Raw genomic sequence first — 22,996 nt, forward strand, 5'->3', positions numbered from 1 at the left:
CCAAACCACACGAGAAGCATCATGTCGTCAGACCGCGGATATCAATTCACTCGACGGTGCCTTTCAGCACAGGAAACGGTTAAGGGTTGAAACCCAAAAAAGAAATGCAAAATAAACGAACGTTCTCCTGTGCCCGTTCTAGGACGAGTACTACCACTTCCTGGCAGAGAAGATCTACAAGATCCAGAAGGAGCTGGAGGAGAAGAGGAGGTCTCGGCTGCAGAAACAGCCCGGCATGGCCCAGCCCGGCATGGCCCAGCCCAACGCCATGGGCCCCAATCAGGCCCCACGGCCAACCAGTAAGAGCCCCCCCCCCCCCCCCCCCCCAGCTCACTCTGGCCTATCACAACCTGCCCCTAGCTCGCCCTGCTGTTGTACACCAGAGGACCCAGCTGTAGGAGTCCCTGTGGAGAGCAAGTCTGTCTGTCCACTTGTTGAAAGGCCTGTTTGACTAACTCTCTCTCGCTGTCTCTCTCTCCCTCCCTCTCTCTCAGATGGACCGGTGCCTATGCCCAATGTGCCAAATCAACTCATGAACCGCATGCAGGTGTCCCAAGGTAAACCCCCCCCCCCCCTTTCTGAAACACACATGTCCCCACACGTCCTCAAACACACACTGTGACTCAAACAGGCGGGCAGGAGAGGGGTTGGGGGTAATAGGTTTGTTTCAACTAAGTTGATTATGCGCTGCAGGGGAGATTTAATTACGCCACCCGCCCACCTCTATTCCCGAGTGGTGTTAACCCACTGCTGAATGTGTGTGTCCCACAGGACTGAATCAGTTCAACCCCATGGCCATGCAGATGTCCCAGGCACCCATGGGGGCGCGGGCCGCCTCCCCCATGACCCACCCCCAGCAAATCAGCATGGGCTCAGTCCCAGCGGTGAGACCTCCATCCTCCCTCCTCCTGTCTCTCTCTCTCATCCTCCCTCCTCCTGTCTCTCTCTCTCATCCTCCCTCCTCCTGTCTCTCTCTCTCATCCTCCCTCCTCCTGTCTCTCTCTCTCATCCTCCCTCCTCCTGTCTCTCTCTCTCATCCTCCCTCCTCCTGTCTCTCTCTCTCATCCTCCCTCCTCCTGTCTCTCTCTCATCCTCCCTCCTCCTGTCTCTCTCTCTCATCCTCCCTCCTCCTGTCTCTCTCTCTCATCCTCCCTCCTCCTGTCTCTCCCTCTCATCCTCCCTCCTCCTGTCTTTCTCTCTCATCCTCCCTCCTCCTGTCTCTCTCTCTCCTCTCTCTCTCCCCCTCCCTCTCTCTGTCTCTCTCTCCCTCTCTCTCTCCTCTCTCACTCTCCCTCCCTCCTAACCCTCTCAGCATTAGAAGTGTTTGTATCCTGTCATTGATTTATTCCCCCCCCCCCCTCTCTCCCCCGTCCCCCCAGATGGGCATGTCCCCCTCCAGGATGCCCCAGTCCCAAGGCATGATGGGGGCTCATCCCAACAGCATGGTGGGCCAGACAGCCAACCAGGGCCAGTTCCTGCCCCAGAGCCAGTTCCCCCCCGCGGGGGGCGGGGGCACCAACGTCAATCCCGGCCAGCCGTCGGCCCAGGCAGCTGTCACTCAGGTGAGGAGGCGGGGCCTAGCCCAGTCGAACCCCGGAAGTCGTCTGCGCGGGGTTCACTCCCCCCCCCCCCCCCCTGAGGACGCTGTCTGCGCTTTTGTGTTCATGTCTGAGAGAGCTCTAACCAATCGTGTCCTGTGCCCCCCTCCTCCCTCCTCCTCCTCCCCCCCCCCCCCCCCCCCCCCCCTGCAGCAAAACTCTAGCCTCCCCTTGAACGCGCTCAGCTCCCTGGGTCCCCAGCTGGCCCCGCCCCCCCTCCGCGCCACCCCGCCGCCGCCCGCCTCCGCCCTGCAGCACCACGCCCCGCCCGCGCCCCCCCAGGCCCAGCCCGCCACCCCCGCCGGCTGCGGGCCCGGCTCCACCCCCACCCACGGCCCCCCCTCCGCCTCCGCCCTGGGCACGCCTCCCCCCGCCCCCTCCCGGCCGCACACGCCCCTGCAGCCCCAGGCGGAGCCCCAGGCGGGCCAGAGCCTGCCTCAGCTCCCCAGGACACCGGTGAGACACCCCCCCCCCCCCTGCTTTCCCATAACCCAGCCCACACCTGGTTCCATTCACTGACACGACTCGCATTCCTATTTGAAAGTGATTTCGAGTGTCCGGGTCCTGAAACAAGGCGGTTTTTCCGGTTTCACTCCCGCCTCAGCTTTCTGATCCGACGGTGCGCCTAATATCTCTCTCTCCCCCCCTCCCTCCCTCCGTCTCTTCTCTCTCCATTCCCCCCCTCTCCTCTCTCCCTTCACCCCTGCCCTCCATCCCCTCTCTCCCTCCACCTCCTCTCTCCCTCCACCTCCTCTCTCCCTCCACCTCCTCTCTCCCTCCACCTCCTCTCTCCCTCCACCTCCTCTCTCCCTCCACCTCCTCTCTCCCTCCACCTCCTCTCTCCCTCCACCTCCTCTCTCCCTCCACCTCCTCTCTCCCTCCACCTCCTCTCTCCCTCCACCCCCTCTCTCCCTCCACCCCCCCCCCCAGCTGTCCCAGGGTCCGGTGGGCAGCGTGGAGCACCGTTTGCCCACCCCGGGCTCCGTGGCGGAGGTCCACTCCCAGCAGGCCCTGCCCGGGGCCAAGGATGAGCAGCTGAAGGACGAGGACGAGGAGGAGGAAGAGGAGGAGCGCGGCAGCGGCTCAGGGAAGAAGCAGGCCGACTTCAAAATGGAGGTAAGGGCGTGGCGTTTACGGGGAAAAGTCAAGCAAGTATTCTGTTAAATGCAATTTCGATAGATGGAAGAGATAGGATTGGTATTAAGTCATTATTTCAAAAGCAGCAATAATAATAATACATTTTATTTATATATTTATTAAAAAGCCACAATACTCCAACTAAACTGGGCCCTTCTCTAACCCCCCCCCCCCCACACACACACACACACACACACAGGATGAAGATACCAAACCCCTGTCTGTGAAGAAGGAGGAGCCAGACAGGCCGGAACCAAAGCAGGAGCCTATGGACGTGGAGGACAGGAAGTCGACGGACGCGGAGGACAGGAAGTCGACGGACGCGGAGGACAGGAAGCCTGCCGTGAAGACTGAACCCAAAGAGGAGGATGAGGGCGGGGCCAACGGCACAGTGGCCTCCACCTCCCCCACCCAGAACCGCAAGAAAAGTAAGACGACACACACACACGTACACACACGCACACACACGTACGCGCGCACGCACACACACACACACACACACACACGCCCCCCTGGGGGTGTCCTATAAAGGCCGAGGCCAGGTTCTCTGTGCTCATGTCTAACCTCCAGCCTGTCCCCCCCCCCCCCCCAAGTCTTCAAGCCTGAGGAGCTGCGGCAGGCCCTCATGCCCACCCTGGAGGCTCTGTACCGCCAGGACCCCGAGTCCCTGCCCTTCAGACAGCCGGTGGACCCCATGCTGCTGGGTATCCCGGTGAGGACACACACACACAGGCTGAGATACACACACACACGTAGATACCCGTGTGCACCGACGCACGCTTCCATCCCCGCCGACGTGGCGTGTCAGAGATCGACACGCAGTGAGCTGCCGTGCGTCGGCGTTCCTGGACCCTTCGGACGTGGTGTTCACCCTCCCCCCTCCTCCCCCCCACCAGGACTACTTTGACATCGTGAAGACCCCCATGGACCTGTCCAGCATCAAGCGGAAGCTGGACACGGGCCAGTACCAGGAGCCCTGGCAGTACGTGGACGACATCTGGCTCATGTTCAACAACGCCTGGCTGTACAACCGCAAGACGTCGCGCGTCTACAAGTACTGCTCCAAGCTGGCCGAGGTGTTCGAGCAGGAGATCGACCCCGTCATGCAGGGCCTGGGCTACTGCTGCGGGCGGAAGGTGAGGGACGGAGAAGGGGGGAGGGAGGGAGGGATGTGTGTACATTTCAGCCGTAGGAAGAACCTATAAGAGTGCTTAGATGCGCCAGTAGCCAAACATGCCTACACCCCTAATCCTAGATATGTTCCAACTGTGTGTGTGTGTGTGTGTGTGTGTGTGTGCCCCCTACCCCCAGTATGAGTTTTCCCCCCAGACCCTGTGCTGCTACGGCAAACAGCTCTGCACCATCTCCAGGGACGGTACCTACTACAGCTACCAGAACAGGTGAGACCTGGGGAGAGGGGAGGGGAGGGGGGGGAGGGTTGAGTCGAGGCCACAGAGGACCTGTCCCTCAACAGCTGAGATAAATAAACCAACGCCATGTGCTTAGAAAGGACCCCTACCCCTCCTCCCGTGACACAGCCAGGACAGCGGCCCATGCAGCCGTCCGGACCCCCGGCCAGCTCCGGAGCTTGTGCCCCCCCCCCAGGCCCCCAGTAGCAGCTCCACTGCACCCCCCTCTGGTCACTGAAGGCTGCTGCAACCCTCATCTCCGCTAGGGCGCATGGCAGCTCCACGTGGTTCTATCCAGGCTGTTACAGTCTGGCTGTCAGTGACCCTACTCCAGACAGGGAGATATTTAGGAAAAGATGTACTTATCTTTTATTCTTTTAAGTAAATGCATCAGTCTGGATGGAAGGACATGGGTTCCATTCCCAGTGGCCAGTGGCAGGTTCTACCTAAGTCAGTAGTACTTTACTCAGTAGTAGCTGCAGTAAGGCGCCTGTACCCGGATGGCTAGGGCTTCTCTCTTCACCTTAGCGTCCCACACACCGTTTGATACAGGGTTGTGCGCTTTGTCCATTACTGTCTACAACGTTAGCAGGACTAGAGCTATTTGGTTGCCATTGCCTGATCAATGCAAGATTTGGGGTGTGAACTGGTTAAAAATGCGTGTCTCATGGCCAATGCGTGAGAGTTGGCAGCCCTGTGAAAAGGTGTATAGCCTACTTTACAGTTGAATATTAGCTGATATTTAACTATGTACATTTAACCGATACAAATGCTGCTAATGCTTGCTGGGTACACAGCTACCGACGCTAGCTAGCTAGAAACATCAACACAGATTTTTTTTTTAATAAAATGATGCATCTTTACCCAGACAAGTGTCTACCTGTCACCTCTACCCTGCTCCTGTCACCTCTACCTGTCACTTCTACCCTGCTCCTGTCACCTCTACCCTGCTCCTGTCACCTCTACCCTGCTCCTGTCACCTCTACCCTGCTCCTGTCACCTCTACCCTGCTCCTGTCACCTTTACCTGTCACCTCTACCCTGCTCCTGTCACCTCTACCCTGCTCCTGTCACCTTTACCTGTCACCTCTACCCTGCTCCTGTCACCTTTACCTGTCACCTCTACCCTGCTCCTGTCACCTCTACCCTGCTCCTGTCACCTCTACCCTGCTCCTGTCACCTCTACCCTGCTCCTGTCACTTCTACCTGTCACTTCTACCCTGCTCCTGTCACCTCTACCCTGCTCCTGTCACCTCTACCCTGCTCCTGTCACCTCTACCCTGCTCCTGTCACCTCTACCTGTCACCTCTACCCTGCTCCTGTCACCTCTACCCTGCTCCTGTCTCCTCTACCCTGCTCCTGTCACCTCTACCCTGCTCCTGTCACCTCTACCCTGCTCCTGTCACCTTTACCTGTCACCTCTACCCTGCTCCTGTCACCTTTACCTGTCACCTCTACCCTGCTCCTGTCACCTCTACCCTGCTCCTGTCACTTCTACCTGTCACCTCTACCCTGCTCCTGTCACCTCTACCCTGCTCCTGTCACCTCTACCCTGCTCCTGTCACCTCTACCTGTCACTTCTACCCTGCTCCTGTCACCTCTACCCTGCTCCTGTCACCTCTACCCTGCTCCTGTCACTTCTACCCTGCTCCTGTCACCTCTACCTGTCACCTCTACCCTGCTCCTGTCTCCTCTACCCTGCTCCTGTCACCTCTACCCTGCTCCTGTCACCTCTACCCTGCTCCTGTCACCTCTACCCTGCTCCTGTCACCTCTACCCTGCTCCTGTCACCTTTACCTGTCACCTCTACCCTGCTCCTGTCACCTTTACCTGTCACCTCTACCCTGCTCCTGTCACCTTTACCTGTCACCTCTACCCTGCTCCTGTCACCTCTACCCTGCTCCTGTCACCTTTACCCTGCTCCTGTCACCTCTACCTGTCACCTTTACCCTGCTCCTGTCACCTCTACCTGTCACTTCTACCCTGCTCCTGTCACCTCTACCTGTCACCTACCCTGCTCCTGTCACCTCTACCCTGCTCCTGTCACCTCTACCTGTCACCTCTACCCTGCTCCTGTCACCTCTACCTGTCACCTCTACCTGTCACCTCTACCCTGCTCCTGTCACCTCTACCCTGCTCCTGTCACCTTTACCTGTCACCTCTACCCTGCTCCTGTCACCTCTACCCTGCTCCTGTCACCTCTACCCTGCTCCTGTCACCTCTACCCTGCTCCTGTCACTTCTACCTGTCACGTCTACCTGTCACTTCTACCTGTCACTTCTACCTGTCACTTCTACCTCTCACCTCTACCTGTCACCTCTACCTGTCACCTCTATCCTGCTCCTGTCACCTCTATCCTGCTCCTGTCACCTCTATCCTGCTCCTGTCACCTCTATCCTGCTCCTGTCACCTCTACCCTGCTCCTGTCACCTCTACCTGTCACCTCTACCTGTCACTTTTACCCTGCTCCTGTCACCTCTACCTGTCACCTCTACCTGTCACCTCTACCCTGCTCCTGTCACCTCTACCTGTCACCTCTACCCTGCTCCTGTCACCTCTACCTGTCACCTCTACCCTGCTCCTGTCACCTCTACCTGTCACCTCTACCTGTCACCTCTACCTTGCTCCTGTCACCTCTACCTGTCACCTCTACCCTGCTCCTGTCACTTCTACCCTGCTCCTGTCACTTCTACCTGTCACCTCTACCTGTCACCTCTATCCTGCTCCTGTCACCTCTACCCTGCTCCTGTCACCTCTACCCTGCTCCTGTCACCTCTACCTGTCACCTCTACCTGTCACCTCTACCTGTCACCTCTACCCTGCTCCTGTCACCTCTACCCTGCTCCTGTCACTTCTACCTGTCACCTCTACCTGTCACCTCTATCCTGCTCCTGTCACCTCTACCCTGCTCCTGTCACCTCTACCCTGCTCCTGTCACCTCTACCTGTCACCTCTACCTGTCACCTCTACCTGTCACCTCTACCCTGCTCCTGTCACCTCTACCCTGCTCCTGTCACCTCTACCTGTCACCTCTACCCTGCCCCTATGACCTCCTGCTACAGTGTGTGCCGGCTGCAGCTCACCCTAACATGTCCTTGTCGCCGACAGGTACCACTTCTGTGAGAAGTGCTTCAACGAGATCCAGGGAAACAGTGTCACCCTGGGTGATGACCCTGCACAGCCACAGACGTGAGTACACCCACCAAGCCACAACCTGGACTTGTCTACTTCAGCCTGGCTCTGCTGGGTGAGGTTGTGTGAGGAGTTGCAGCCTGGTTCTGAGTGTTGGATGGGTGGGGCTTCCATTTTTTGGGGAGCACCCCCGGTTATGGTGACACAGTCTTAAAGGCGGATAAAAGCGTCTTCCAAATGAATAACAAGTCAAATATGAATGAAACGAAAAACACAGTAGAGCTCGGTGTTTGAATGACTTCAAGTAGCACATTTCGAGTACTTATCAGACCCAGTTCTGGGGCTGTTGTTCCCTTGGTGGGCGTCGTGCTCCGGTCATCTGCTGTACTAAGTCCCTCTCTGGTCCTCTCTGCCTGCAGGATGATCTGCAAAGACCAGTTTGAGAAGAAGAAGAACGACATGTTGGACCCTGAGCCGTGAGTGTTGTCATGACTCCTGCGCATGTGGATGGGCTTCTCCTGGTGGAGAAGGCGGAACCGGATGAAACACTCGCGTCTTAAACCTGATGTTCTCTCTCTCTCCTCCTCCCTCCCTCTCTGACCCTTCCTTCCCTCCGCCCTCCTCCAGGTTTGTTGAATGTAAGGACTGTGGAAGGAAGATGCACCAGATCTGCGTGCTGCACTATGACGTCATCTGGCCGTCGGGGTTAGTGCCACCCTCTCTCTTCTCTCTCTCTTCTCTCTCTCTCTCTCTCGCTCTCTCTCTCGCTCTTTCGCTCTTTTCTTGTCCCTCCCTCTCAGTCTTGCGATCCTAAGTGTAGCCGACTCGGATCTGTGTTTTGAAAGATGAGTAAGCTGCAGGGTTTTGACGGTCTCTCCCGTGGTCTCTCTCCAGCTTCATCTGTGACAACTGTCTGAAGAAGTCGGGCAAGACGAGAAAGGAGAACAAGTTTGCAGCCAAGAGTGAGTCCGAGCCTCCGTCACTCTTCACAGCAACCCTCCCGTTAGACTCACAAACGAAACTTCATGATGATCATCCTACTCCTTGTTCAATGTGTGTGTGTGCCCCCTCCCCCCCAGGGTTGCAGACCACACGGCTGGGTATGTACATCGAGGACCGGGTGAACAAGTACCTGAAGAGGCAGAACCACCCGGAGGCGGGCGAGGTGTTTGTGCGGGTGGTGGCCAGCTCCGACAAGACGGTGGAGGTGAAGCCTGGCATGAGGGCCAGGTAACACGCCACGGAGGGGGGACACGCGTGTGGGACGTGTTCTGTTGGTCAACATGCAAGCAGTTAGCATGAAAAATAGCACGTGTTAGGTTTTATATATATCATTTTTCAAAGTAATTACAGTGCTGTGCAAATGTTTTTATTTATTTTTTTATTACCCATTTTATCTAAAGTGTAGCTTTGTTGTCTTCTGTATTTCTACTGCAGTATGAAAGGCCTGAGATTTTTGGGAGTTTAGTCTTTTAATTTCATTGTCTTCATTTTTTTTTTCATTTGTGCTTAAGTCTTGCACAGTACTGCACATATGTATATGATTTTTTTTAAATATTTTTTATTCTCAAATGGTACATAAATAACACAGACAAAATGGCGATACAAAAACAGTTGTTGTACATTAGATGTCTCGTGAACAGGTGCTACATTTCTATGTGCGTGTTCTTTGTGTGGAAGATCCATGTGTTGACCGCGTGTTCCTCCCCACCAGGTTTGTGGAGTCTGGGGAGATGATGGAGTCCTTCCCCTACAGGACCAAAGCCCTGTTTGCCTTTGAGGAGATCGACGGCGTGGACGTGTGTTTCTTCGGCATGCACGTCCAGGAGTACGGCTCCGAGTGCTCCTTCCCCAACACCAGGTAGGCCCCTCAGGCCCCGCCCCCTCAGGCCCCGCCCCCTCAGCCCCCCCCCCCCCGGCGAGCCGCGACCCAAATGCAGAAGCTCAGATTGGATCGCAGCCTCTTTCTCACGCTTGTCTTGTTCAAGCAGTCCGTTTCAGTATGAATCAAGACACGATGCGTGACATGAGACATCCGTGTCAAAAGTCAGGACCCATAGACTCCGCCCTGCCCCCTCAAAAAAAACACACACTCACAAGGATACTGCATTTCTACTGGCTGTTTTTGAGATACCCTGACCACGTCTCCCCCCCCTCCCTCCCTCCAGGCGGGTGTACATATCGTACCTGGACAGTATCCACTTCTTTAAGCCCCGCGGCTTGAGGACGGCCGTCTACCACGAGATCCTGATTGGCTACCTGGAGTACGTCAAGAAACTGGGGTAGGTCTTCAGAGCCACGCACGCACACACACACACACACACACACTGCACGTTTTCATTTAATGACATGTCATCAAATCAAAAGAATCCAAACGAACGCCTGCTAACAATGTCCCCCAGGTACGTGATGGGTCACATCTGGGCGTGCCCCCCCAGCGAGGGGGACGACTACATCTTCCACTGTCACCCCATGGACCAGAAGATCCCCAAGCCCAAGAGACTGCAGGAGTGGTACAAGAAGATGCTGGACAAGGCCTTCGCTGAGCGGATCCTGCACGACTACAAGGTGGGCCCCGCGGGGAACCCCGGGAGGGTCTGGCTGCGTGGCTGAAGGGGGGGGATCGTCGGGTGGAGTGCGTAGCACCGCAGCGACCTGGGTTCGAATCCGGCCCGGGTTATTTTCTGCACGTCTCTGTCTCTTTCCCTTCCCTTGTAAAACAAAGCATTAAAAAATACAATATCTGTGCTTAGTCACGGCTCAAAAGTCTTGGGCACAAATAAAGACAAATTACAAGAAAAAACAAAAGTGCTTTAAGAAATAACGAAGACTGCACTTTTATACTTCTGGACTTTTGCACAGCATTGTATTGAAACAGTCAACAAAAGTATTCATAAATAAATCATTGACGTGTGTGTGTGTGTGTGTGTGCAGGACATCTTCAAGCAGGCGACGGACGACCGCATCACCAGCGCCAACGAGCTGCCGTACTTTGAGGGCGACTTCTGGCCCAACGTGCTGGAGGAGAGCATCAAGGAGCTGGAGCAGGAGGAGGAGGAGCGCAAGAAGGAGGAGCACACGGCCTCCTGCGACACCCCGGAGGTGAGGACGGAGGGAGGGACCCTGGGAAGGACCCTGGGTGGGTGGGTGGGTGGGTGGAGGGAGAAAGAGGGGGTGGGATTGTTATGTATTAGTGGGAGTCAGGTGGCTGAGCGGGTAGAGCATCGGGCTAGTAATCTGAACGTCGTCAGTTCGATTCCCAGCCGGTGCACATGATGTTGTGTCCTTGGGCAAGGCACTTCACCTCTTGAAGACCACCTGAGACAATGTCCCTGTACTTACTGTAAGTCGCTCTGGATAAGAGCGTCTGCTAAATGACTAAATGTAAATGTATATATTGATACATAAGCTTAAGTATTTTAGAATACCATAATGATGACCCTGTCTGCACAGCAAGTGCCTGTAGCCCTCGGGGCCCTAAACAGAGCGGTTGCCCCCTTCCCCAGGGAGCCCAGGCCGACACCAAGAACGCCAAGAAGAAGAACAACAAGAAGACCAACAAGAACAAGAGCAGCGTGAGCCGGGCCAGTAAGAAGAAGCCGGGGATGCCCAACGTGGCCAACGACCTCTCCCAGAAGCTGTACGCCACCCTGGAGAAGCACAAGGAGGTAGGGGGCCGTAGCAGGGAGCCTGTTTTGGACTTGACATGCACACTGTTCTTCACCCCCCGGTTTGTAAGGTTTTTGAGTTCCAGCTTTTTCCTCACGCGCTCTTCTTTCCCCTCCTCTCCTCCCTCCTCCTCCCTTCCTCCCCAGGTGTTCTTTGTCATCCACCTGCATGCGGGCCCCAGCGTCAACACCCTGCCCCCCATCATGGACCCCGACCCCCTGCTGACGTGCGACCTGATGGACGGGCGCGACGCCTTCCTGACGCTGGCGCGGGACAAGCACTGGGAGTTCAGCTCGCTGCGGCGCTGCAAGTGGAGCTCCATGTGCATGCTGGTGGAGCTGCACAACCAGGGCCAGGACCGCTTCGTGTACACCTGCAACGAGTGCAAGCACCACGTGGAGACGCGCTGGCACTGCACTGTCTGCGAGGTGAGGAGGGGGATGAGGGAGGCTGAGAGGGGGAGGCTGAGAGGGGGAGGCTGAGAGGGTTATTGGTGGTATGAGGGGAGCAAACACTGTGTTCATTCTCTCTCACACACACACACACAGATGCACACAGACACAACTGCCTGTTGGTTGCGTCTTGCCGTAAAAACAGCCCCCGGTTTAAAAAACCCGTCCTCTCCCCTCCTCCAGGACTTCGACCTCTGCATCAACTGCTACAACGCCAAGGGCCACGAGCACCAGATGGTGAAGTGGGGCCTGGGCCTGGACGACGACAGCAGCAGCCAGGGCGGCGAGGCGTCCAAGTCCCCCCAGGAGAGCCGGCGCCTCAGCATCCAGCGCTGCATCCAGTCCCTGGTCCACGCCTGCCAGTGCCGCAACGCCAACTGCTCGCTGCCGTCGTGCCAGAAGATGAAGCGCGTGGTGCAGCACACCAAGGGCTGCAAGCGCAAGACCAACGGCGGCTGCCCCGTGTGCAAGCAGCTGATCGCCCTGTGCTGCTACCACGCCAAGCACTGCCAGGAGAACAAGTGCCCCGTGCCCTTCTGCCTCAACATCAAGCACAAGCTGAGGCAGCAGCAGCTGCAGCACCGCCTCCAGCAGGCGCAGATGATGCGGCGGAGGATGGCCACCATGGCGGGCCGAGGGGTGCCGCTGCCCTCGCCACCTACCTCAGCCGCCCCCGGCACGCCCACCTCAACCCAGCAGCCCGGTACCCCCCAGACCCCCCAGCCCCTGCCCGGCCAGCCCCCGGGGCCCCCCAACGCGGGCGGCATGGCGTCGGGCTTCCCCAACAACGGGCGCGGCGGCGGCGGCAGCCAGCCGCCCACGCCCGGCCCCCAGGGCAAGCCGGGGCCGCAGTCGTCCCCCCTCCATCAGCAGCAGTCGCCGCTGCCCAACATGCCCCCCCAGCAGCAGCCCCCCCAGCAGCACCAGGGGCCCCTGGCGGCCCACAAGGTGGCCATGCACATCGAGATGGTGGCCAAGGCCAAGCAGCAGCAGCAGCAACAGCAGCAGCAGCAGAACTACGCCATGAACGGGGTCCCCATGAACCACCCCCGAATGGGGGGGCCCATGCCTGGCCAGATGCAGATGATGGGGGGGCCCCGGGGCCCGCAGGTGATGCAGGCCATGCAGCAGGGTCAGTGGGGGCCGGGGATGCAGAGCCCCCTCCCGGGAGGCCCCCAGGTCCCCCCCCAGCAGGGCCCCCCCATGGTGCCCCAGCAGGCTCAGGGGGGCCCCGCCTCCCAGCAGGCGCAGCTCATGCAGAGGCCCATGATGCAGCAGCAGCCCCCGCCGCCCCAGCAGCAGGGCCTCCAGATGCCCGGGGCCATGCCCCCGCAGGGCCCCTCGCAGCCGGGGCCCCAGCAGCAGGGCATGCCGCGGATGCCGGGCAACATCGCGCCCAACGCCCTCCAGGACCTGCTGCGGACCCTCAAGTCGCCCAGCTCGCCCCAGCAGCAGCAGCAGGTCCTCAACATCCTCAAGTCCAACCCCCACCTCATGGCCGCCTTCATCAAGCAGAGGACAGCAAAGTACCAGGCCAGCCAGCCCCAGCAGCAGAGCCCCCAGCAGCAGAACCCCCAGGCCATGCTGGGGCCGCAGCCAGGCATGCAGGCCATGGTAGCCATGCAGCCAGGCGTGGGGGTACAGAGGCCGGGCATGCCTCCCCAGCAGCAGCAGGCCCCGCAGCAGCCGGGGCCCCAGGGCATGGCCCCCATGGGGCCCCAGGGCATGGCCCCCATGGGGCCCCAGGGCCAGCTGATGAACGGCAACCCCCAGCTGTACCGCCGGATGCAGCTCCGCATGCAGCAGATGCAGCAGGCGCAGCAGCAGCAGGCGCAGCAGCAGCAAGGAGGCATGCCCCCGGGCCAGTTCCCCCAGCAGCAGGGAGGAGCCAACTACACCCAGCTCCGCATGCAGCAGCAGATGATGCAGGGAAACGGGGGCCCCATGGGCCAGATCCCCCCCATGGCCCAGATGGGCCAGCCCGGCATGGGCATGGACGGCTCCCAGAACCTGCTGCAGCAGCGCATGATCCAGCAGCAGCAGCTGCTCAAGCAGCAGATGGGCTCCCCGGCCCAGGCCAATGCCATGAGCCCCCAGCCCCACATGCTCCAGGGCCAGCCCCAGGGAGGACCTCACCTGCCCGGCCAGGGCATGGGCGGCGTCCTGGGCAACCAGGTGCGCTCTCCGGCCCCGGTGCCGTCGCCGTGTCCTCCCTCGCAGCCGCCCCCGCATTCCAGCCCCTCGCCCCGCATCCAGCCCCAGCCCTCGCCCCAGCACGGAGCCCTCCACGCCGGCTCGCCCCACCCCGGCCTGGCCGGGCCCATGCAGGGCTCCATGGAGCAGGGACACCTGGGCGCCCCGGAGCAGAGCGCCATGCTGCCGCAGCTTAACACGCCGAGCCGAGGGGGGTTGAGCAGTGACATGGGTATGGTGGGCGACACCACGGGAGACACACTAGAGAAGTTTGTTGAAGGATTGTAGCATTTCACGACGTGAAGAAATGCCTTGTTCTGCGTTCTCACTGATAGCTTTTATACTGACTGGTGTAAAAAAATAAAATAAAAAACGTTTAAAAGAAATACAAAGAAATGAGTCAAATGAGGCCCATGGACTGTGAACGTTTCCCTTAAACCAAGGGACTGCTATTTCCTCCAACACCTGGAAGGACTTAAATAATTGCTGTTTAAAGAGGATTATTGAGACACAAAGAATATATTTTTTGGTTCAGACCAGCCATGAAAGAGTTTTGTCCTGGTCTTTTTGTTGTTTTTAATTTGTTTTTCTTTCATTATGCTCTGGTAAGGACCTTTTTTTATGAACCTCAAAACAAAAAAAAATGTTTCATTTTATTATTCAAAATCGTTTTTTTTTTTTTTTTTTTTTACCTTGTACCTTTGCAAAAATGAATAGCATTTTTTTGTGTTAAAAAGACTGTACAATAATTTGTCTGGTAACTCTTGCCAGATTTCGCCTCTCGCTCCCTCTCCATTCCTGGCTAATTTATTCTAATATACCATATTTGAAATGGACATGCCTTTGGGAAAGTGTCCTTTCCTTTTTGCGGGGTCTATGGATGATAAGGATATATGTATAGAACTAGCAGCTTTCACACAACCCAAACATACATGCAGTGCCGGTCCACAAAGACCCGCACACAAAGCTTGTCCTTTCACAGATGCCGGATTGTTACGTTTACTCGCCTGGAGGCAGCATTTCGGTCTCGCAGATGTTGAAAGATGAATTGCTTTTCTTTCCCCTTCAATCTAAAGTATTTCTCATGAAGAAGTTCCCTCTGAGTGCTGGGGTTTTCCTGTTAGACTGCTGGTTTGTGTCTGGAGAGAGTTCTGTGCATCCTATTTCCTCTTGCATTAAACTTGAATCGAGGGTGAGCTGTTCTCTAATGTAAATCATGCAGGTGGACAATACTGTAAATATGCAGAAAAGAAATGAAAGAAATCACTGTACAAACTGGTTAAATGACCCATTTCGTACTTATATACCATATTGTTAAATAAACTGTGTGAAACAGATTAATTCACTCTGGTCCATTTTGTGTTGGCATATGTTCTATAAAAAAAATTCGCCCGAATTTGTATATGATTTATTTATTTTTAAACGTCCCAATATAACGGTAACCTTTTGAGTTACAACTGCTGTCGTACACGTGATGTCAAAGTTAACAGGTTTAAACGCAATGGATTTTGTTACGGAGGTATTCGCTTCGAATTTGGTGAAGGAGTTGCTCATCTTTACGAGCTGCGTCGTGAAATTTATTTTTACGCCGGCAGTTGAGTTGCTACTCCTCTGACGACGTTGTTGTGCGACGCATAGAGGTCCTACTTGCGTCAGTTGCTGTCGCACATCTGTTAAGCGTGTGTAGAATAGGTCAAACGACCTCTCACTGTTTTAAAATGTCTCGGTGTCTCAAATTGTTTCAATTTGCTTTGGGTTCGTCTCAAAAGGCCAATTCAAGATTCCTGTCAACTGGACGAGGATTAGGCTGTAGGGTTGTAACTAGAACGTTTGCAGGAGGTAAGCCGAACAGTTTGCTGACTGTCTCATAACAGTGATGCAAGTAATATGATGCAAGATAGCTAGCTTGTTGACTACGTTGCAACAAACGCCACTCACCGTTTAATAAACCATCACAATTTAACGGGCCGAATGGTTGTCTGTGTTTGTGTAGCGATAACGTGTTTATAACATGAACCAAGATCGTTCTGAAGTTTAGCACTGACAGTAGTCCAGACTTGAAATTCGACTGCATGCTCGAACTCGTTTGTCCCTTCGTCTTCAGACGGCCCGGTAAGACAGCAGGAGAGATGGTCTAGACCCCGGTTATGGAGCCCCCGGCACACCGGCCTCACCCAGTGCTCCTTCTACAGCACCCAGGAGGCCGAGAAAGTCCCGGAGGAAGAGCCCCTGCACACGATTATTAGCGACACCGAGAGTGTAGCAGGTGATGTGTCGAGCAGTCCATATTATAATACTGTCCACCTCCAGCCGGTCGCTGAGTGGTTTTACAACGATAAATTGAGGAGATTGTGACGGAGTAGCGTTGTTTTTATCCAGGCTCGGCCTCCAAGCATGAGTTCCAGGCAGAGACGAAGAAGCTGTTGGATATTGTGGCCAGATCTCTCTACTCTGAGAAGGAGGTGGGTACCACTGGGACTAGCAGGTCAGGGAACCAGCACTTTAGCGTTATAGTGTAACGTAAAATACATTGTAGCTGACAAGGGTCATGGCTGAGACCAGCTCTGAATGATCAACCTATCCATACGGCGATAAATTCCATCCCAGTAATACCTTTTAGATAATCTATTGACCGACCCGACCCTCAGCAATGTTGTGGTCGTCTGGTTAGATACACACCAACTGTCGTGACTGTGACCAGGAAAAGCTCCCCACAGCTGGGTCTCCTCCCTCCGCATCCCCCAGGTGTTCATCCGCGAGCTCATCTCCAACGGCAGCGACGCCCTGGAGAAGCTGCGTCACAAGCTGATAACGGGAGGGGGCGACACGGCACCCATGGAGGTTCACCTGCAGACGGACCCCGTCAAGGGCACGTTCACCATCCAGGTATGCAACCCCAGGGAGTCAGGTGGCTGAACGGTGAGGGAGTCGGGCTAGTAATCAGAAGGTTGTTGGATCGATTCCCCGCCGTGCCAAATGACGTTGTGTCCTTGGGCAAGGCACTTCACCCTGCTTGCCTCGGGGGGAATGTCCCTGTACTTACTGTAAGTCGCTCTGGATAAGAGCGTCTGCTATATGACTAAAATGTAAATGTAACCCCAGTCACTCCACAACCACAGCAAACTTTTCACAGAGGAAACGGTTGTTGGGGTTCTTTTCCTGTGCATGTTTTGGTTGTCTAAGAATGTGTTTTTAATGGTTGTTTTGGATAAATCGGGCCAACTCAAGCTCTGAGTTGGGCTTAAACAGCAGGACATTGAAACACTACTGCGATGCTTCCATTTTATTACACAATCCTATATAACCAGAGGCGTTCTGACACCTGGTGGATAGAAAATGTACTGCAGCCATGTCACAGCAAACAGTCTTAAACATTTACTGTATGTTTCTTATAAATTGTCATACTTTTATCTTGATTGATTGATGGCAGAAGTAGCCCTAAAGTAGGAGAAAAGTCTTTCAAATTTCAGAAGACAGCTTGTTGCACCACGCCGACCTTCTTCCTTTCATAGTAGATGCAGCTACCATCTTGTTTCTCTCCAGGACACGGGGGTGGGCATGAGCCAGGAGGAGCTGGTGGCCAACCTGGGAACCATTGCCCGCTCTGGCTCCAAGGTATGAGCTCTCTCCCACCTGCTGCCCCTTCTCTTCTGTTTGGACATGTTCTCACATTCTGAGAGCGCATTAAACGTTGCTCCTACCTCCTCCCTCTCCCTCTCTTACCCCCCCCTCTCTCCCTCCTCACCCTCTCTCTCTCTCTGTCCCTCCCTCTCTTACCCCCCCTCTATCTCCCTCCTCACCCTCTCTCTCCTTCCTCACCCTCTCTCTCTCCTACCTCCCTCTCCTACCCCCCTCTCTCTCCATCTTCACCCTCTCTCTCCTACCTCTCTCTCCCTCCCCCCTCTCTCTCCCTCCTCACCCTCTCTCTCTCCTACCTCCCTCTCCCTCTCTTCCCTCCTCACCCTCTCTCTCCCTCCTCACCCTCTCTCTCCTACCTCCCTCTCCCTATCTTACCCCCCCTCTCTCTCCCTCCTCCCCCTCCCTCCCCCCAGGCGTTTCTGGACGCCCTGCAGAGCCAGGCAGAGGCCAGCAGCTCCATCATTGGTCAGTTTGGCGTGGGCTTCTACTCTGCCTTCATGGTGTCGGACCACGTGGATGTGTACTCCCAGTCTGCTGAACCAGGAGCACCCGGATACAAGTGGTCCTCCGACGGGTAGGAGAGCTGGGGGGGAGGGAGGAAAGAGAAGAGGGAGAGAGGGAGGGAAGAGAAGAGAAGAGGAGCGAGGGGGGGGGAGGGAGCGAGAGGGAGAGAGGGGGGGGAGAGGGAGAGGGGGGAGAAGGAGGGAGAGGGGGAGGAGGACATAAGAGGGAGAGGGGGATGGAGAGAGAGAGAGGGGGAGAAGGAGGGAGAGGGGAAGAGGGGGAGGAGGATATGAGAGGGAAACTATAAAAGGGAGAGGAGGCCCACATGTCCTGGCCAGTACAGCTTGGTCGAGTCGTGGATGAAGGAAAGTTCTGGAAAGCAGCCGAGTTTGACCCAAAGACCCTGAGCGTGACACTGGTCTGCCCCCCTCCGCAGGTCAGGGGTGTTTGAGATCGCCGAGGCCAGCGGAGTCCGACAGGGCACCAAGATCGTGCTGCACCTCAAGGACGACTGCAAGGAGTTCTCCACCGAGGACAGAGTCAAAGGTACACACAAACACACACACACAGTTCTTTATTCAGAAGCCAGCCATGCCTCGACTTGTGTAGCAACGAGCCAGTCACTTGAGGTGTATCAGAAGGTAGAAGTTGACAGTGTGTTTGTGTGTGTGTGTGTGTGTTCTGTTACAGAGGTGGTGACCAAGTACAGCAATTTTGTCAGTTTCCCCATCTTCCTCAACGGACGAAGGCTCAACACTCTCCAGGTGACCCGGCCGTTTCCTGTTCTGCTCCTCCACGTCCCGAAACCTTCCTTCTCTCTGTGGTTTCATGCATGGGCCACCGTAGCCGATCGATAACGGTTACCTTTGTGTCCTGTGCCGTTTCCTGTTGGAGCGCGAGCTTGTAAGCGGTGGATGTGACTAGATATCTGTTAGCATAGCTGTCGCTTTAGTAACAGATGGAAAGGAAACGTTTCCCCACTCCCCAGTTTCTTCAGAGCGATGTACATATGTTGTTTTTACGAACCGTGTGAAATGAAACCAGGACATGTTCTCAACTCCTTGTCTGGCATTGCCCCCCCCCCCTCCACACCCACCCACCCAGGCCCTGTGGATGATGGAGCCGAAGGAGATCAGCGAGTGGCAGCACGAGGAGTTCTACCGCTACGTGGCCCAGTCGTACGACCGGCCCCGCTACACGCTGCACTACCGCGCCGACGCCCCGCTCAACATCCGCAGCATCTTCTACGTCCCCGACGCGGTGCGTGCGCGGTGTTTGGTGTTTTTGTGTGCGTGTCGGGAAGTGAAACAGTGAGTGCGCTAGCTAGCTGGGTGAATTTGGACTTATGGAGTTCAGTGTGTGTGTGTGTGTGTGTGAGTGACTTACTGAGCATGCTACAATTGAAACCAGTCCTCGCTCGAAGAACATTTAGGTTCATAGTTTGTGTGTGTGTGTGTGAGCAGAAGCCGTCCATGTTCGACGTGAGCAGGGAGATGGGCTCCAGTGTGGCGCTGTACAGCCGGAAGGTTCTGATCCAGACCAAGGCCACCGACATCCTGCCCAAGTGGCTCCGCTTCCTCCGAGGTCAGCCCCCCTAAACCTGTACACTCACTGTGGGCACCCGGGCACCTGGGGGGCCTTGGCCCCCCTAAACCTGTACACTCACTGTGGGCACCCGGGCACCTGGGGGGCCTTGGCCCCCCTAAACCTGTACACTCACTAGGCCTGAGGGGGCCTAGGCCCCTTCACTTACATGTTCAGCCCTCCCCCCAAGATTTCTGATTGAAATGTAGATGTATATTTTTTGTGGCCCCCTCATTTTAAAAATGGACGACTCAAACGTAACATTCTGGCTACGTGTGTGTGTGTGTGTCCACAGGTGTGGTGGACAGCGAGGACATCCCGTTGAATCTGAGCAGAGAACTTCTTCAAGAAAGCAACCTCATCAGGTCGAAATCCACCCCCGTCACTCTCCCCCACTCACAACCAGCCAATCCCACTCCTTTGCTCAAGCCATCGCCTCCCCTCCCTCTCTCCTGACCCCTCCCTTACAGGAAGTTGAGGGACGTCCTCCAGCAGAGGATCATCCGCTTCCTGCTGGAGCAGAGCCGGAAGGATCCGGAAAAGTACGGCAAGTTCTTCGAGGACTACGGCCTGTTCATGCGGGAGGGCATCGTCACGTCCAACGAGCAGGACGTCAAGGTGGGGGGGGGGGGCGGACATTTTGTTTTCCGCTTCGCCAATCAGAATCAAAACTGAAGTGTTGATGCGTGTGTCTGGAGACAGTCGTATGAGGGACGGATTGAAATAAAGACTTTGACCCAGATCTACTTGGAACTGCAGAGTAGACTAAAACAGTGGACAAAAAAAAAGCTTCATTTGTCCTAAATGTTGAGTTTTACCTGTGTCACACTCCTCTCTCTCACACACACACACACACACACAATCCCCTCTCAACAGGAAGACATCGCCAAGCTGTTGAGGTACGAGTCGTCGGCGCTGCCGGCGGGCCAGCAGACCAACCTGACGGAGTACGGCAGCCGCATGAAGGCCGGCACGCGCAACATCTACTACCTGTGCGCCCCCAACCGGCACCTGGCCGAGCACTCGCCGTACTACGAGGCCATGAAGCAGAAGGACATGGAGGTGAGGCCTCACGCATCACACACACACATCACATAGTCATTTAGCAGACGCTCTTATCCAGAGCGACTTAGTCAGTACAGGGACACAAGGACACAACGTTATTTGGCACGGCGGGTAATTGATCGGGCAACCTTCTGATTCCTAGCCCGACTCCCTCACCGCTCAGCCATCAGACACATATCAGACATATATCACACATACACAACACAGTGAACTGTTATGGCTGACAGTTTCACTGCTCTTACTGTTTCTTCTTCTCTCTCTGTCTCTCGTCCAGGTGCTGTTCTGCTACGAGCAGTTTGATGAGCTCACCCTGCTGCACCTGCGCGACTTTGACAAGAAGAAGCTCATCTCCGTGGAGACCGACATCGTCGTCGACCACTATAAGGAGGAGAAATACCAGGATGTCAAGCCTGGTAAGACTGCACGCACACCTATACACACATAAGACTTTACACATCGTACTGTATGGTACGTGTTGTTCTTCAGGGCTGTCTCAGAACTCAACTGACACAGACACGGCTGTACAACTCAGTTCTCTTTCACTTCTCCCTCGCCCTCCCTCTCTCCCTCCCCCTTGCCGTCTCCCTCCCTCTCCCCTCCCTCCCTCTCTCCCTCTCTCTCCGTAGCGTCGGAGCGTCTAACAGAGGAGCAGGCAGAGGACCTGCTGGCCTGGATGAGGAACTCCCTGGGTCCTAGAGTCATCAACATCAAGGTGCAGTCTTGTACCTCCCTCTCTCTGTCGCTCTGGCTCCCTCTGGCTCGCATCATCTTCCTCACGCATGGCTCTTGGCGGACTGCTTGATCGGCGTGTCTCTCCCTCCCCCCTCAGGTGACCCCTCGCCTGGACACCCACCCAGCCATGATCACGGTGCTGGAGATGGGCGCCGCCCGACACTTCCTCCGCACCCAGCAGCTGGCGCGCACCCCGGAGGAGAGAGCCCAGATCCTGCAGCCCACCCTGGAGATCAACGCTGGGTAGGATCGGGGGGGGGGGGGGGAGGGACCTGGAGGGTGGATAGGGAGGGAGGACAGAGGAAGGGAAACAGAAAACGGTCAGACATTGAACCCGGGACTTTCTTGCCGGGCGCCATAACTGTCCCGGTCAGGAACGCTCACCCTCTCCCCTCTGTGTGTTTGTTTGCGCCTCAGACACGACCTGATCAAGAAGATGCACGCCCTGAAGGAGTCTGACTCTGAACTGGCTGGCCTGCTGCTGGAGCAGGTACACAGAGGCTTTGGAGACACACACACACACACACACACACCTGGCTGAGGAATGATATGATCGCACACAGGCATAGGTTGGATTCATGCCACAAACGTTATTGTTTTATGGCAGTTGAAAGTTTTGAACTTTGCCGACGGTGTTTTAAATCCAGCCATTGACTCGTGTCCTGGTCACGGGGTTGGGGCGGGTGGATTTGGGTTTCTTTTGTCACCAAGGTAACTTTTTCCACCCCCCGTCCCTCAGATCTACGACAACGCCATGATCGCTGCCGGCCTCAACGACGACCCCCGCCCCATGATCTCCCGCCTCAACGAGCTGCTGACCAAGGCTCTGGAGAAGCACTGAAACACACACACACACACACTCAGACTGCCAGGGCTGGCACCTAAAGCCTCTACACACACACACACACACGCTCCAAACGGCCCAGCCTGTCCTAACGATGCCGCTCGACCTTGTCCTGAATCCTGCTCATCCACCTGGCGTCGTACGCTAGCGTGCTCCGAGGAAAACGCCAGAGCGAGGAGGACCTTGACAGCCTCGATGCTGAGAACTTGTCGCTTCATTAGTGAACCCTGTACTCCGGCGCTAGATACGGTCATTTCTCGTGGCGTCAAATCTCTACAGCTCTTCTCTTTGTGTGTTTTTTGTTGAGTGTGTTTTTACGTGTTCAGAATGGTGGATCGTGGGACTGCAGGTTCACACAGCCGGGCCATTGACTGGGAAGGGGTGATCTTGTTGTGTACGGTGGCGTGTTTGCGCTTGAAAGTGAGACTGGTACAAGTGAATGGACTGGATTTCAAGTCATTGCTAACAGTTAAACCTGTTATAGCTCGTCCTTTTTTTTATTTCTGCATACTTTTTGGCTTTTGTCATTTGTGTTTGTCTTTTGTACCACTTTGGCCTAATTTGTTTGGAGAAAACTCAACGTTCCCCTGGTTTTGACAGGTATAGACACAACTTGTAGATGTATAACATTGAAACCATGCTATGGATTCAACTTCATCAGACATTTATCATCCTATTAGTGTAAAGTTCAGTGCCCCCAACATTCATCAGTTCAACACGTTTTGAATTATATCCAAGCATGTGACCTGGGGTCCTGATTGTCAGGTATGATTTAGGTGATTGTGAATAAAATATTTACTGTACCTAATAGCCTTTTTCTGCAACAAGAAAAAAAATACCACCCACATTAGAAAACACCTATGCTGTTGACTCCACCAGGGGCCCACCTCAGAGGGGGGCCACGTCAGAGGGGGCCACGTCAGAGGGGGCCCAGTCAGAGGGGGCCCAGTCAACTGTCCCCCTAACCCTACAAGAGGCTTGTTCACAAGTCCTCCGTTTATACTCGAGAGGCATGTGTTTTTGATGCTTAGACTCTTCA

The 22,996-nt window shown here is 55.7% G+C and overlaps 2 protein-coding genes across 3 annotated transcripts in view; both read left to right on the top strand.

The window, feature by feature from the left end:
• The window catches only part of crebbpb (CREB binding lysine acetyltransferase b), a 41,873-nt gene extending 26,947 nt beyond the window's left edge, over positions 1-14,926 (top strand). The window contains exons 10-31 of one of the 2 annotated variants that reach the window (XM_084676630.1): positions 143-299; positions 495-557; positions 772-884; positions 1,380-1,562; positions 1,752-2,054; positions 2,529-2,714; positions 2,935-3,163; positions 3,329-3,447; positions 3,632-3,871; positions 4,047-4,135; positions 7,252-7,332; positions 7,695-7,751; positions 7,903-7,980; positions 8,170-8,237; positions 8,355-8,505; positions 8,990-9,136; positions 9,444-9,557; positions 9,678-9,843; positions 10,210-10,377; positions 10,782-10,943; positions 11,091-11,372; positions 11,580-14,926. In XM_084676630.1, coding sequence (XP_084532756.1) covers positions 143-299; positions 495-557; positions 772-884; positions 1,380-1,562; positions 1,752-2,054; positions 2,529-2,714; positions 2,935-3,163; positions 3,329-3,447; positions 3,632-3,871; positions 4,047-4,135; positions 7,252-7,332; positions 7,695-7,751; positions 7,903-7,980; positions 8,170-8,237; positions 8,355-8,505; positions 8,990-9,136; positions 9,444-9,557; positions 9,678-9,843; positions 10,210-10,377; positions 10,782-10,943; positions 11,091-11,372; positions 11,580-13,877 — 5,454 coding nt within the window. In that variant the 3' untranslated portion in view covers positions 13,878-14,926. The remainder of the gene's footprint in view (positions 1-142; positions 300-494; positions 558-771; positions 885-1,379; positions 1,563-1,751; positions 2,055-2,528; positions 2,715-2,934; positions 3,164-3,328; positions 3,448-3,631; positions 3,872-4,046; positions 4,136-7,251; positions 7,333-7,694; positions 7,752-7,902; positions 7,981-8,169; positions 8,238-8,354; positions 8,506-8,989; positions 9,137-9,443; positions 9,558-9,677; positions 9,844-10,209; positions 10,378-10,781; positions 10,944-11,090; positions 11,373-11,579) is intronic. The other variant, XM_084676631.1, reaches the window with a different exon arrangement.
• Positions 14,927-15,236: 310 nt separating this feature from the next.
• trap1 (TNF receptor-associated protein 1) lies at positions 15,237-22,760 on the top strand. The gene is made up of 18 exons (XM_084676640.1): positions 15,237-15,428; positions 15,694-15,855; positions 15,969-16,051; positions 16,335-16,475; positions 17,133-17,204; positions 17,642-17,802; positions 18,169-18,278; positions 18,423-18,496; positions 18,837-18,992; positions 19,196-19,316; positions 19,612-19,681; positions 19,787-19,934; positions 20,193-20,378; positions 20,656-20,794; positions 21,008-21,093; positions 21,211-21,356; positions 21,531-21,603; positions 21,853-22,760. Exons 1-18 carry the CDS (start codon positions 15,308-15,310, stop codon positions 21,952-21,954), a joined length of 2,151 nt encoding a protein of 716 aa, XP_084532766.1. The 5' UTR covers positions 15,237-15,307; the 3' UTR covers positions 21,955-22,760.
• The last annotated feature ends 236 nt before the right edge of the window (positions 22,761-22,996 follow it).

Source organism: Hypomesus nipponensis, chromosome 17 (genome assembly GCF_054491055.1).
Source record: "Hypomesus nipponensis isolate SF chromosome 17, ASM5449105v1, whole genome shotgun sequence".
Taxonomy (NCBI): Eukaryota; Metazoa; Chordata; class Actinopteri; order Osmeriformes; family Osmeridae; genus Hypomesus; species Hypomesus nipponensis.